Source organism: Balaenoptera musculus, chromosome 7 (genome assembly GCF_009873245.2).
Source record: "Balaenoptera musculus isolate JJ_BM4_2016_0621 chromosome 7, mBalMus1.pri.v3, whole genome shotgun sequence".
Taxonomy (NCBI): domain Eukaryota; kingdom Metazoa; phylum Chordata; class Mammalia; order Artiodactyla; family Balaenopteridae; genus Balaenoptera; species Balaenoptera musculus.
In genome coordinates this window covers 103,910,460-103,924,802 of record NC_045791.1, presented here as the reverse complement: position 1 = coordinate 103,924,802, position 14,343 = coordinate 103,910,460, and the positions used below count along the sequence as shown (strand labels likewise).

General features: G+C 36.6%; 1 protein-coding gene across 26 annotated transcripts in view; it reads left to right on the top strand.

Moving 5' to 3' along the window:
* TRIP12 (thyroid hormone receptor interactor 12) overlaps window positions 1-14,343 on the top strand; it is a 148,488-nt gene that overhangs the window by 108,750 nt on the left and 25,395 nt on the right. For 20 of the 26 annotated variants that reach the window (XR_005020556.1, XM_036857290.1, XM_036857313.1 and 17 more), the window contains 12 exons: window positions 287-515; window positions 841-959; window positions 3,255-3,462; window positions 6,001-6,101; window positions 6,325-6,499; window positions 7,642-7,783; window positions 8,638-8,829; window positions 10,117-10,268; window positions 11,752-11,924; window positions 12,321-12,394; window positions 12,476-12,675; window positions 13,312-13,439. Coding sequence is in view for 25 of the 26 variants with exons in the window: in XM_036857290.1 (XP_036713185.1) it covers window positions 287-515; window positions 841-959; window positions 3,255-3,462; window positions 6,001-6,101; window positions 6,325-6,499; window positions 7,642-7,783; window positions 8,638-8,829; window positions 10,117-10,268; window positions 11,752-11,924; window positions 12,321-12,394; window positions 12,476-12,675; window positions 13,312-13,439 (1,893 nt within the window). In the remaining variant the exon portion in view is untranslated. The remainder of the gene's footprint in view (window positions 1-286; window positions 516-840; window positions 960-3,254; window positions 3,463-6,000; window positions 6,102-6,324; window positions 6,500-7,641; window positions 7,784-8,637; window positions 8,830-10,116; window positions 10,269-11,751; window positions 11,925-12,320; window positions 12,395-12,475; window positions 12,676-13,311; window positions 13,440-14,343) is intronic. The other 6 variants (XM_036857298.1, XM_036857312.1, XM_036857310.1 and 3 more) reach the window with 1 other exon arrangement.

The following is a 14,343-nucleotide window of genomic DNA, read 5'->3' as shown; positions in this document are numbered from 1 at the left end:
CCAATATTTTGTGGAACATATATTAGTAAAAATAAGAGATACAGTGTAGTGGTGCCTTGTGCTTTTCAGCTGGCCAGAATGGTCAGTGGTTTTTTAGCTGGCTAAAATTTGTCTTCATGCCATTTATAGACCCCAGTTGATTGCATTAGATAAGTTAATTTGCTTTATAACCAAAAAGTTTTTATAGAATTTCAGACAGTTATATCAGCTTGAATGCTTTATGTTATTTACTTTATTGTGTTTCTGAAAGTCTGTAACTTAAGGATTATACATGTTTTTATTACAGGTGGATATTCAGAGTTAAAGAAGGATGATGCTCGAGCACAGCTTATGAAAGAGGATCCGGAACTGGCTAAGTCTTTTATTAAGACATTATTTGGTGTTCTTTATGAAGTGTATAGTTCCTCAGCAGGACCTGCGGTCAGACATAAGTGCCTTAGAGCAATTCTTAGGATAATTTATTTCGCGGATGCCGAACTTCTAAAGGATGTCCTGAAAAATCATGCTGTTTCAAGGTGTGTTCATGAAAGTGGTGAAAACGCTTTAGAAATCCAAGTCTCTGCAAGTAACTTCAGAAATCTTTAAAGAAATAGTATAGAAAAAATATGCACAAAACAGTTTATTTGGAGTATTTTGAGCCCTTCGTTGTCTTTCTGTATTCACAAACACCTTTGATAAAGAATAAATTAAATGCAAAAGTTGAGCATTTAAGAAAAATTCTTGTTCTGGCGGACTGGTTTGACACTTAAAATATTTTGCTCTCAAATTTAAAGTAGGATGGCCAGCAGTAATTATCAAATTCAGACAAATGTTTTATATACAAATGCTTTCTTTTTTTAGTCATATTGCTTCCATGCTATCAAGCCAAGACCTGAAGATAGTAGTTGGAGCACTTCAGATGGCAGAGATCTTAATGCAGAAGTTACCTGATATTTTTAGTGTTTATTTCAGAAGAGAAGGTAATGCCGTTCATGATAGTTAATTCATGGTTAATCTTTTAGTCTAAACATTATTTCAGTATAAGTATAGTTATACTCTATAGAAAAAAAATTAAACTGTTATTTTTATGTAAGATATTTGCATGCTTACAGCTTTAATACATATAGAGCATCTTTTATAAATCTTTTATTATAGATTGTGTGAGATTCACTGTCTGTTGATGAACATTTAGTAAGCTTCAACGATTTGAGTGTTTATGGCCCAGAAGCAATCATTGACTTTTCTTTTTATGCTGATAACATACAGTTGCCCATAAAGATTCTTTGAAAAAGTCAGAGGTCACTTTCCCAAGGAATCGTATTAGTAGATCAGAACAGCTGTAAAAGGGATTATTTTTTTACTTCACTGTGTAGATAATGGAATATTTCAAGGCTTGGAATAATCTTCAGAATGCAATTGGTATAGTCCTCTAAGTTGAGGAATATCAATGTCGAAATCAGCCTAGGGGACATGGTACTTTTCCATTCTTTTCTTGAAGACCTCAAAGATGAAACTGTATCACTCATTTGGGTGTTTTATTCTTTTTAAACCTGCCAAGATATTAAAAGTTCCTTCTCATCAACAGAAATCTCTTTATGGGTCTCTTTGGTCTATTAGGTTACTTTGGTCTTGTGAGGATGCAGAAAATGATGGTGTTTTCCCCTCACGTAATACTTTATCTTCAGTCTTAGAAACAATCCTGGTTCTTTATGCATATGATCTGTTTTCCATTCTTTTGATCACCTTTTCTTATGCTGGATTCATTTCTCTTTACATCTTCAGAATGTAACAGACATGCTAGTGTAATAGTATTGAATCAAATGAGAAGAAGTTTTCACTGTTTCTTATTAGCTCTGTTCAAATAACAGTGAGTTTTCAAAAACAGTCCAGCACTACACATTTATGTGAAATAGAAGGCAAACTCTCTCCATTTCCCAGAGATAATAACTATGGTTAACAAATCAGGTTTTCTGTGCTCACATAAATGCCTGGTATGTATTCTTATTTTTAGCCTTAGATTATCTTGTATTTTGCATTCTGTATTTTGTTTTTGGTATTCTGTTTTTGTTGATGTTTGCTTTTAGTTGCTTTCTGATTTGGAAGCATATCAGAATCGGTCTTTTTTCTCAGTGATTTTTTTAAAAACTTTGGTAGAATCAACTATGCCGTCAGGTTGAATTTCCCACCCCCAAATATTTATATAGCATATACATTATGAAGTTTATGGAGGAATGTAGATTGGTTCTACCCCTTTGCATCTGGCTTGTCTCGCTGTTCTTTCAGGTTCCACTTAAATGTCACTTACTCCTAAAGATCTAGCCTGCTTTCTAGATTGTTACATCTCCCGATTGTATGCTCCAACAGCACTGTATTTTCTTTTTCATAAGCAGTTCACTCTTTATTTGTAGTTTCTTGTTAAGTGTATCTTTCTCATTAGTTAATAAGTGCCCTGAATCCATTTGTCTTAGCCATGGCCATATCTTTAGTGCCTAGCACACAGTCTGGCATATGATTGCTGCAAATAATACTTGTGGAACGAATGCCTGAAGTTTGAATTCATTCAGACTTTTTTTTTTTTAATAAAAAGAATCTGATGGAAAGCTCTGAACTCTTCCCCAGAAAAATGTGATTGTGTGAACATGCACTCACATACATTCAGACACACAGATTTGCATATAGTTTACAGACCGATATTCCGACACACACCTTTATATTCCCCCCTCCTCTCATGTACATCTTCCCACAATCCAACCCCAAATATAAACCCTGCCTTATAAGTTACTGTTCATTTCTCCTCATACACCTCCAAGGATGTGAAAATCACCATCCTTCAATAGCTGGTGTTCTCTTTTTTTGGCAGTAGTGTTACTGGGATCTTATCTCATTGTAGTATTTGAAGTTAATGACTGTAGGTCTTTTCCTTCCTTCTGGCTGTCAAGCCACAGGTGCACTGCATTTCTGTAATTGTGTATTGTTTTTATAAAGGGTATTTTAAATTTCCAGTAGAAATTTACATGTGACCCCATTACGTATCCTGTATTCAGGTTTTGAGTATTGGCAGACAGTCAGTATAATTATCTTTTCTTTAATTTTGAATTTGCCTACTACTTTTCTTTGGAGTCAAGTTGAAGACTCTGGCACCTAAAGTTATTTTCCTATTTGCCGGGTACTTTTTATTCATTCCTTGTGAATCCGTGTTAGCATTTAGGGATCTTATAATGGTGGGGAGGTGGTCCTGATTAACACATACTCTCTTTAATCTCTGCTCTGTAAAGGTGTAATGCATCAAGTAAAACACTTAGCAGAATCGGAATCATTGTTGACAAGTCCACCAAAGGCATGTACGAATGGGTCAGGATCCTTGGGGTCCACGACATCTGTCAGCAGTGGAACAGCCACGGCTGCCACTAATGCCTCAGCTGACTTGGGGTCCCCCAGCTTGCAGCACAGCAGAGATGATTCTTTAGATCTGAGCCCTCAAGGGTAAGTCAGAGTTTTGCAGTGATTTTTGTGCTCTTTGCCTTTAACTCTGCCCTGGTACCTGAGACTCACACAGGGAAGTAAATGGGGAAATATTACGGAGAGTGTACGTTTTCTATTTTTCCATGTATATTGTGTTAGGTATTTAATGGGAATGGGAAGAAACCTGTTGTATTAAGCCATGTTTAGGAACCACAAGAGATACATGGTGTTTCCATACAAGGGAACTAAGGCTCAGAGAAGCTAAGTGACTGGTATAGTGTCATGTACTTATTTTACCGATGCGGGATTTGAGCCCTCATTTCTGATTCCATAATCCTGCGATTATTTACTGTATTGCAGCATACATACCAGCTTTAAGAAATCCAGATATTTAATATAGTGAAAAATATTAAAAATCAGAATTTTTAGACTGTAAAGGAAAAAGATCCCTATTTCCCATTTATCTTTAATTGGCATATGGGAACTTTTGCTGTTAATAAAGGCAAATGAGAGTTCTAAGTTCTCTGCTTCCACCTCTTTTTTAATTCCTTTGTTGTACTGTGCTGCTGAGAACATTACCAGACCCTCGTGTTGGTTTTCATTTTGTTGTGTTGAAACAAATCACACTCTGAAAGTGTTTTTGTTTCTTTGATGTAAGCTAAGAAGTAGATCTTGGTAAAACATATTATACTTAATAAGTGGGGTCCAAAAATTTAATCTTATAAACTGCAAGGTAGCATTGTCCTGTGAAGCTGGCCCGCTCAGAATCCCAGCTGCTTTTGGTGCCCCCTGGTGGCAGTTGTCCACCCTGGTTTAAATATGAATTTTGGCAATTCTGTGACTTCTGGCACAGTGACTGTTAATTTTAAGAAGCTGCTGGGTTTAAGTGGTGCCCTGTAATGGGCACAGCCCAAGGAGTTTGGACCTAGAGAATGCCAGAGACCCTCCACCTTCACTGTTTTCAAGTTGGATTGTCTTGCCATTTTCGCTCCCAGCCTTGCCTGCCTCTCTACTTCCTCCCGAGCCCCGCTCCCTCCCCCAGCTGCTGCAGTAACCTTAAGTCATTGCAGATGTTACAGAAAAATCCGAACGAACTTTTTGGCCAGCCCAATACTCTATTATAGCACAGGCACTCGCTAAAATGATGCGGCTCAGACAAATGCCGTATTTCTGACCTACATTCATAAAGTATATGGAACAAATATGCAGTGCAAAGAACCTATATGATTATAGGTTCTGACAGTTGATACTCTTAAAGAAAGAGGAAAGGACCTTTTTCTTAAAATACTTTCAGACTTTTAAGTGATTCCTTTCTCTTCTAATATGGTTTTAAATGAAAAGTTTATATAAATTTGTAAAGGTGGAATTGTTTAATTTTAAGTTTATTCCTTGAAAGTTCACTTGTCCTGATCATCAGGTATATTGATCACACTATTAAGTGTTTTCAATAGACATGTCAGATGTTGGAAGACTTTAAATATTTTTTTCAAACTTTTTCTTACTTGGGTCATAGGCCAACTGAACCAGAACTTTTTTTCATCTTCCCCACTTTATGTAGCTTTGTTATTTGACGAATGATATTTTAAACTATTTCTAGTTCTGTTAATGATAGTGAAAATAGTACACAAAGGCTACATACGTTCTGTTTCATATATTCTAATTCAAAATAAGCTGTTCAGACTATCACTTGCCACATTTGTTTACAGGTAGTTTTGAATTTTTTAAAAAAGTACTTATAAATGAATTCATTTAGGATGTTATTGCCATTACACACCATGAAATTCCTTTGGGTAGTATTGGAAAGTATTTTGATAATATTAACACTCAATGCTATGTATATTTTACTTATTGTCATTTAGGTTAAGGAAGAAATAAGGTACTCAGATTTAACATATTCGTTTTCTAGTTTATGCACTGCATATTTGTTTCCTATGCTTTATGTATGTACTGCATTTAATAATGGAGTTTAACACACGATTAATGAGATATTCTATTTGGTTTTCTTTTTTTTTTTTAATTTATTTTTTATTAAATTTATTTATTTATTTTTAATTTATATTTGGCTGCGTTGGGTCTTCATTGCTGTGCGCCAGCTTTCTCTAGTTGCAGTGAGCGGGGGCTACTCTTCACTGTGGCATGTGAGCTTCTCGTTGCAGTGGCTTCTCTTGTTGCAGAGCCTGGGCTCTAGGCGCGCGGGCTTCAGTAGTTGTGGCTCACGGGCTTAGTTGCTTCACGGCATGTGGGATCTTCCCGGACTAGGACTCAATTGACCGTGTCCCCTGCATTGGCAGGCGGATTCTTAACCACTACACCACCAGGGAAGTCCCTGGTTTTCTTTTTAGTAGTTCAGTATAGTCAAATAGCTAGCTGTTTTCTGAACTAATCATTTTCTGTGTCTGTACACTTCTAGAACACTGGTGCAGAGTTGGCATTAAATAATCACTAAATGAAAAATACCCTGTTACAACAATATTCTGCCATTTTAGCTTGCTTTTAAATGAGTGATGATACTAAACCATGGTAATTGCTAAACTTATCCCATGTTTTCCCATGTGGCAGTCGATTAAGTGATGTTCTAAAGAGAAAACGACTGCCAAAACGAGGATCAAGAAGGCCAAAGTATTCACCTCCAAGAGATGATGACAAAGTAGACAATCAAGGTAATTTTTGTGATGAAACTATGAGGCAGTAAAGGGAAAGGTGGTAGCAGTTAAGGATACATACTTCATTAAAATTGCTGATAGCTTTGAAGCATGCCTGAGTTTCCTGAATTCCCAGTGTTCTTAGTTCTTTTAGCTAATTTATTAAGAGTGGGGATCTTAAAATTCAGTTGGTTTTCATCGATTGCACTGAAATGATTTAATCATCATTCTCTTTTCATAGCTAAAAGCCCCACCACTACTCAGTCACCTAAATCTTCTTTCCTGGCAAGCTTGAATCCAAAAACGTGGGGAAGGTTAAGCGCACAGTCTCACAGCAACAACATTGAACCGGCCCGAGCTGCGGGAGTTAGTGGTCTTGCCAGGGCCGCCTCAAAGGACACCATATCCAATAACAGGTAAGGTGGGGGGTTCTGTGTCACCTCTGTTCTCAGGTCAGAAAAACTTCCCATTTTTCGGTCAGCATATTTATTGTATGGAGATGAAACATGGACACAGACCTTTAATTTATGCTCAGAGGTAGCATAGCTCAAGGATGGAGCCGATTCTCAGTTCTTGAACCCTGTGTCTGGCTTTGTCCTGCGTTCCAGTCTCACATTTTAAAATTCCTTTCAACATGTCTACTTGGGAATTGTGTATGTTCAGAGCCAAACAAATAGGTTTCCCATTGAACCTGTCCTTTAGTTCTGTTCTGGAAAAGGGAAAGCCAACGTATTTTCTGTACACATACATGCACGCTCTTTTATGATAACCCTCCTCTACCCTTTACAATGGAAGGTAAGGCTCTTAGAGCAGAGCCCTTTTTTGGAAACTTAGAACTCTGTCAGCGAAACTATTTCACACCAGTTTATCGCTTTAAAAAATTATTTCTTTAAAATCCTAAGGATTGTTCTGTCTTTTGGCCCTGGATGTAACATACCAGCAAGGAGTACTTCTGCAAATAAGAAATTTTAAAAAATCAAATTCCACTGGGAAAACAAGGAAGTTCTTTTTGTTTGGTTGATTGCTTTGGTTGGTTGGTGGTTCTGAACTTCAGTTAATAAAAATAACTAAGCAAATATATTTCTGAAGCCATCAGAATTTGTAATTTAAACAGCGAGGTCTCAGCTGTCATAGCTAATTGTGCACCTAACAGGTGCATGTTTCTTGTCTATAGTTCTTTACTTCAGCTCTCCAGGGAACATAAGTAAAGGACAGTGCAGATATGTCTGTACCTTAGATAACAGTCATGTAAAATTGCTTTCAGGTGAACACTCAGGAAACTCTTAGGTTGTAGAGTCCCTAGAAGTTAGAACTGTTTCTTTGGTCTTCATGTAATGACCTGAAATGTATTTTAAGTACCTGTGCGTTTCTCTAGGTATATCTTAGCCCACTTTCAAACTGAAACTTAATTGGGTTAATGTGGAATCTGAATTTACTAGTCTATAAGCATAGGCCAAAAAGGATTTTAAATGTAGCAACTATTTGCCTTAGACCAGAAGTTATAACTGAAATCCTTTCTGTGTACACTGAGACTTTGATATCTTTTTCCTTCTGGCAGAGAAAAAATCAAAGGCTGGATTAAAGAGCAGGCGCATAGATTTGTAGAGCGTTATTTCAGTTCTGAGAACATGGATGGAAGCAACCCTGCATTGAACGTCCTGCAGAGACTTTGTGCTGCAACCGAACAGCTCAGCCTCCAGGTACCGTGCCTGGTGCATCTGGCTGCTTCTCTTTTGTCTCTTCCGGCGTCTCTTCCGGCCTGCTCTTCCTTTCCTTGGTGACTCTCTAGCTTTTTAGCCAGACATGTACCTTTGGTGCTGTCATTTCTTTAACTTGTCCCTTGACTTTTCGTGCATCATTTTATCATTAGATGGGCTAGACATCTGGTCTTTGACTTTCTTTCCTTCACCTGCCTTATTTCTTGACAAATGAAGAGACTTCAGAAATGTCCCTCAAGCACATCTCTTCTCTCAGTCCTCTTCAGCTACAGGTGTTAGCATTGAAAAGACCTTCCTTAACCCCTCTTTACCTGTGGCCTGAGAGTACTCAGAGAGGATAGAGATGTAATAACTAAGCCTGTTGTGTTTCATCTGACTCTGTTTCCATTTTTGATATACTTTAAGCAATATGAGTAGTATATGTTTTCCAAGAAATTGTCTGTTTCATTCAGACTTTAAATGTACTAATATAAAGCCATACCTTGAACTCTTGTTATATCTTTTCATTTTTGTATTGTAGCTCTATGCCTCCATTCGTATTCTCATCCTTTGTCTTTTTTTTTTTTTTTTAACACAACTCCCTCCATTGGTTGAATATGAAGGGTTTTTTTTAATGTTAGTATGGATACTGGTTTTCTGTTATGAAGTAGTAACATTTTGTGAATGTGTGTGTAGGTAAGATGTTATTTTTCAAAGCTCTACCAAGAATGCACCACCTGCCCCTGCCTTCTTTTTTAAAGGTGTTAAGAAAGTATCCAATTGCTTTTGGGGAAATGTGAATTGTGCATTTAGTAAAGGCTGTCTAAATCAGTAAATATTGTTTTCAACTCTTTCAGGTGGATGGTGGAGCTGAGTGCCTTGTAGAAATCCGTAGCATAGTCTCAGAGTCGGATGTTTCATCATTTGAAATCCAACATAGTGGATTTGTGAAGCAGCTATTGCTTTATTTGACATCTAAAAGCGAAAAGGATGCTGTGAGCAGAGAGATCAGATTAAAGAGATTCCTTCATGTGTTTTTTTCTTCTCCAGTAAGTTATCTAATAATAATGCCTGTGTGTCTTACTTTAAGCATCATTGTTCACTAGTGTGTATATTTTCATCCCAGTAGTAATTTCGAGTAGTTTTTGGTCAAAATATTGAGGTAAAGTTTTTAGTTTGCTTATTATACACAGTTGGATTCCTTGGTCTTTTATACATCAGGTAAATAGTAAAACAACGAAATGGTGACTTGAAGCAAGGGCCTGTTCTGTGGTTGATGAATCTTGAGTCTTTGTTTTTCTGTCAGACAAGCCATTAATAGTAGTCTCTCACTTGTGAATGTATTTTATTCTCAACATCTGTTTTTAAACATATTGCAGTTTGCAGTATATTTTTTTTAAGGGAAATACAATAGACATAATGTAGCTATAGACATAAGATAGAGTAGACAGATACATTTCTATTTTGTATGTAAAACACAGAACTAACAGTTTCATTGAAGAGTACTTAATCACCATTTATAATGTGGATTATGAGACCAGAAGCCACAGAGCAGCTTCACTTCCTTCACCCCCAGTGAGTGAGAGCAAGAGAGTAACCTGGACACTGCTGACTCAGCATCACTCTGCTTGTTCATAATGGCTTCAGAGAAGGCATCCCTAGGGAAGAGTCTCTGGTTCAGCTGTGTAGTAGGGCTAAGGACAAGTCTCCTGTGTGAAACTGTGTCACCATGTCTTTTCAGTGTTTGCAGGCATTGCTTGTATTATTTTAACTTGTGTGGCTACCTAAAGCAGAATTGATGTTTATTTGAGAATCATTAGATGTGTAGCAATATTGGATATAGTTTTATACCATGCTTAAAATTATGTACGGGTCTGTAATCTCTTATCTGAAACTCCTTGGGGCTGGATGGGTTTCACGAGTTCTACCATACAGTATATACAGCATGTATTACCTGATATATCCCCAGTGGATTCTGAACAGTGCTTTGTACACATTAAATATTTTTGCAGCAAAACATATGACTGTTCCTACTAAATAAAGGTTGAATAAAGACTCCACATGGCCTTGTGTCTGTCTGAGTCAGGTTTTGCCACCAAATGAGTTGTGTTTTCAAGCCTTTTGGACTTAGGAATTGTGAATATGGGATTGTGGGCCTATACAGAAAGAATGTCTGTATTGAAATAATTTCTTTGGAAACACTGGTCTAACCAACTCCATCAAAAAAGGTACAATAGATTAGATCTCTTGTAAAACTACCTATTAAATTTTCTTGTTGAGCATTCCATTTTCATGAGGCCTTGCTTATTAACCTATTGGTTTATTTATAACTTTAGCTTCCTGGAGAAGAGCCCATTGGAAGAGTAGAACCAGTGGGTAATGCACCTTTGTTGGCATTAGTTCACAAGATGAACAACTGCCTCAGCCAGATGGAACAGTTTCCAGTCAAAGTGCATGACTTTCCGAGTGGAAATGGCACAGGAGGCAGGTAAGGATCATTGCATAGGTGTGCCCTTGCCATTGGACTTTATGCTTCATTTGGTTGAGGTAAAGTGGCAAGAGGTCTAGTGACATCTTGGTCTGCTCAAGGAACATTCATCTATAAGGACCACAGAAATTAAATATTCTAAAGTGTGAATCAAATAATTTTTATCCCTAAAGTCGTACCCCGTACCTTAAACATGATGTTTTGAAAATATAAAACCAACTTGTGCTGGCAAGTTGTAATAGGCTTAGTTTTCCTTAAATTGATGTACTTTAATATATAAAGCTTTTCTCCAAGAAGTTTGTAGATATGGATAATAAAATGTTTACTTTCAGTGCAGTAATGTGATTTCATATGGGATCTAAGTGGTTTTGCAAAAACTTTGCATTTTGATGGGCTTTAACAAATAAGTTTATTTTTTTCCGTAATATAGTAGTTTTACAGGACTCATGAAGTGCTACAGAAAGAATTCATTAAGTTCATTGTTGTGTTCTTACAGAATGTTACATGCTTCCTGGAATATTATGACTAGCAGCCTAGAAAATTTTTAAAAGTAGTTTGGTTTTAAAAACACAGTCTGGTGTATTTTAAAGACATTTAAAATTTTGGCTGAATTAAAACAGTATGCATTATTGAATAATGAAGTGATCAGTGTGCACTAGGTTTTTTTCTGCTTTGAAATTTAATGTAGAGAGTGGTATTTAATTTTGATTATTGAACTGTCCTGGAAGATTTTTATGAAATAAAGGGACACTTTCAAATATATTTGAGAAAACCATAGTGTTTTTCATTTTTATCTAAATTTGTGTAAAATATGTATGTTTACATATGTATATATCAATATAATGGAATATTCTTTCCCATACCCCTATTTGCATGCGTTACAGAACCTTGTAGATAACTGCATTTTAAACTCGTCTTACTCTTGCCAGACCTTTTCAGAAATGAGCAGTTGAATATTGTTACCAGGTCTAGACTGGTATAGCTGTTAAACTGCTTCACTCAAAAGACTATAGCAAAGTAAAATTTAAAGGTTAGATTTTAAAGTAATTTTGTAGCTGAAATCTTTGAAAGTAAAAATGAGAGGGTTTGTTGTTTGTTTTTCAATAAATAGGATTTAGTAGGCAATGGCAAAATATTGCAGAAGTGAGCATGCCCAAATGGTTCAGGAATTTTTATCCTGGGGAAATAATTAAATCTCGATGGTGAGGTATTTCCGCTTACATAGATTCACGGTGGGACAGAGATGGAAAGCTGATTTAACGTTTTCATATGCATGCGTACACATCCTCTTTTATTTCTTGTTTTATCATAAAAAGTTTTTTCCAATAACTTGGAATTGCTGGCTTTACTATATACATAACTGGTAAGTGCTACTTTGTGTCTCAAGAAAAATGCAGTTTGTATTATCTTGCTTTTATTTTAGTTAGTGTGTGTTGGTTTTGAAAATAATAGAATAACTTTTTTTTTCACAAATTATCTTGAGCTTTTCTCTCAACAGAGGATCACAGGCTTTAAAATTTTTCAACACACATCAGTTAAAATGCCAGTTACAAAGACATCCAGACTGTGCAAATGTGAAGCAGTGGAAGGGTGGACCTGTCAAGATTGACCCTCTGGCTTTGGTGCAAGCTATCGAGAGATACCTTGTAGTTAGAGGTACTTTCTGTACATGTATATTGTGTGTTTATATGTACATTTGGGGTGAAATTAATATTAAGGGATATATAAATTATTTCCCTATTGCTACTTCTGTCAAAACCTAGCATCAGGAACTTGTGTACTCATCATTTATTTTATATGTAGTATGTAGAAATGTTAAATTTTGTAGGGATTGACTGCTTACTTGGTTGATTGGGTGATGAGTTACTTTATCCTGGTGGAATGTAATGGAAATCACATTTTGTATCTGACAGTTTTCTTAATCTTTCTGCTTTGTAGATCAAAATGTAATACACATGTTTTTCTAGGAATATGTTAGTTTAACCAGTATATATAGGCTTTTCTTTGCCACATGAAATTGCTAGGAGTTTAACAGACTTCTTGGGTCCTTAGGGTATGGAAGAGTAAGAGAAGATGATGAAGACAGTGACGATGATGGCTCTGATGAGGAAATAGACGAGTCTCTGGTAAGGTGCTGTTCTCACCAAGTTTTAATGTGTGAAGTTCAGGGCCTGTAGCTTCAATGGATTTTGTTTTGCTTTATTTAGGCTGCTCAATTCTTAAATTCAGGAAATGTACGACACAGGCTACAGTTTTACATTGGAGAACATTTGCTGCCGTATAACATGACTGTGTATCAGGCAGTACGGCAGTTCAGTATACAGGCTGAAGATGAACGGGAATCCACGGATGATGAGAGCAATCCTCTAGGAAGAGCTGGTATTTGGACGAAAACTCATACAATATGGCAAGTCTGAAAATGATTTTGTTTGGTTTTTCATCAACATTGATACTGTTCGTGTGTTTTGGAATTCCTGTTACTGGCTGGCTTGCATAAGGAGAGAGGGGACTCTAAATTCTATGTTTTATTATTAAAAGCCACTTCAGATGTTCCATCTTGTGTGTGTGTGTATGTGTGTGTATTTAGCTTCCTCATTAAGTCTACTTGAAAATGTGTTTGGGCAATAAATAATCATAATTTGCATCTACTTTTCTAGTAGCTTCATTTCAAGTCTTTAAATAAGGCAAAAATGTCTCCATAAGATGATGTTCCTTTAGGTAGTACGAAGTTTGGCATCTCTGAGCCGTTCTAGGCATTTGGATGCAGCTTCCTGCATTGTTGGTGAATGTCTACTACTTATTTAAACAAGGTGATTCTTCTCAGAGCCACCCCCTGGAGTTTCTCAGGTGGCCCCTCCTAGGTGATCTTTTCTAGGAAGCAGTCCCATTGGCAGTTCTCCAAACCCACAACTAGGGAGAGAGAGGATAGCCCTCAGAGAGTTGTTCTGGTAACTGTGCGGTGTCTGTGGCCTGCACTTTGGCCTTGCAGAATAATTTGCCATTTTAAAATCTACTTTGGGTTTACATACTCTTACTACTTTAGGTACAAACCTGTGAGAGAGGATGAAGAAAGCAATAAAGATTGTGTTGGTGGTAAAAGAGGAAGAGCCCAAACAGCTCCAACAAAAACTTCCCCTAGAAATGCAAAAAAGCACGATGAGTTGTGGAACGGTAAGTGATGTCTAGAGGGGCAAGGAGATCGCCATGGGGCAGTAGTCTTCCTGTGTTGAAGGTTTTGATGGAGTGATTTATATCTAGTAGTAAAATCTTTTAATATAATTTATAAAAATATGAATTACTACAAACACTTGGCTGCTTTTAATTGAACCCTTGACTTTAATGTCTAGAAAGTGAAAAGTTATCTTGAAAGAATTTTGGGGAAAACTTACCATTCTTTCCATGAAGAATTCATGTTTTTATGAAAGCAAAAACAAATTTCATTAGTAGAACATATGCACTAAAGAAGAGGCTGGACATTGGCAGGTTGGCCATTAATTTTTATTGTTATTCATTATAATAGTGTGATCCACCAATTATAGAAGGAATAAAAAGTTTTGCTAGGTTATAAAATGACTTACAGAAAGTAGTAAAACCTCCCAATTGACTTACCTTCCTTTGTAGTATTTCCTTCCAGTCTAACTTTGCTCCTTTCCTCCCTTTCTTTTTTATAAGATGGTAACAGTGCCTTACCGATAGGCTGCGTTCCTTGGGGACCAGCCCCTATCAGGGATTTCCAAACACTGGTGTTGTGGATGAAATTTTCCCTGGTCCACAGAAATAAGGGCATTGTAGCAACTTTGTTTTTCATAAAACTCAGTTTTTTCTATATAAAAGGGTGTTTGAGATATTTGTTTTCTATGTTTTTGGTATTAAAACAGTTGCCCTCTTATGCAGAGATAGTGTTGTGATTTTTAATTTCTTTGCTTGGTAGAAGTAAATGGCAACAGTTTCAATCTCTCTCTCTCTTTTTTAATGCTATTTTTGAGATCTAAGAACAAAGGAATTGCAGGTCCTACTTGGAAACTATCACAGTCTATCATGTCCTAAGTCTTGGATTAAATAACCAAATCTTATT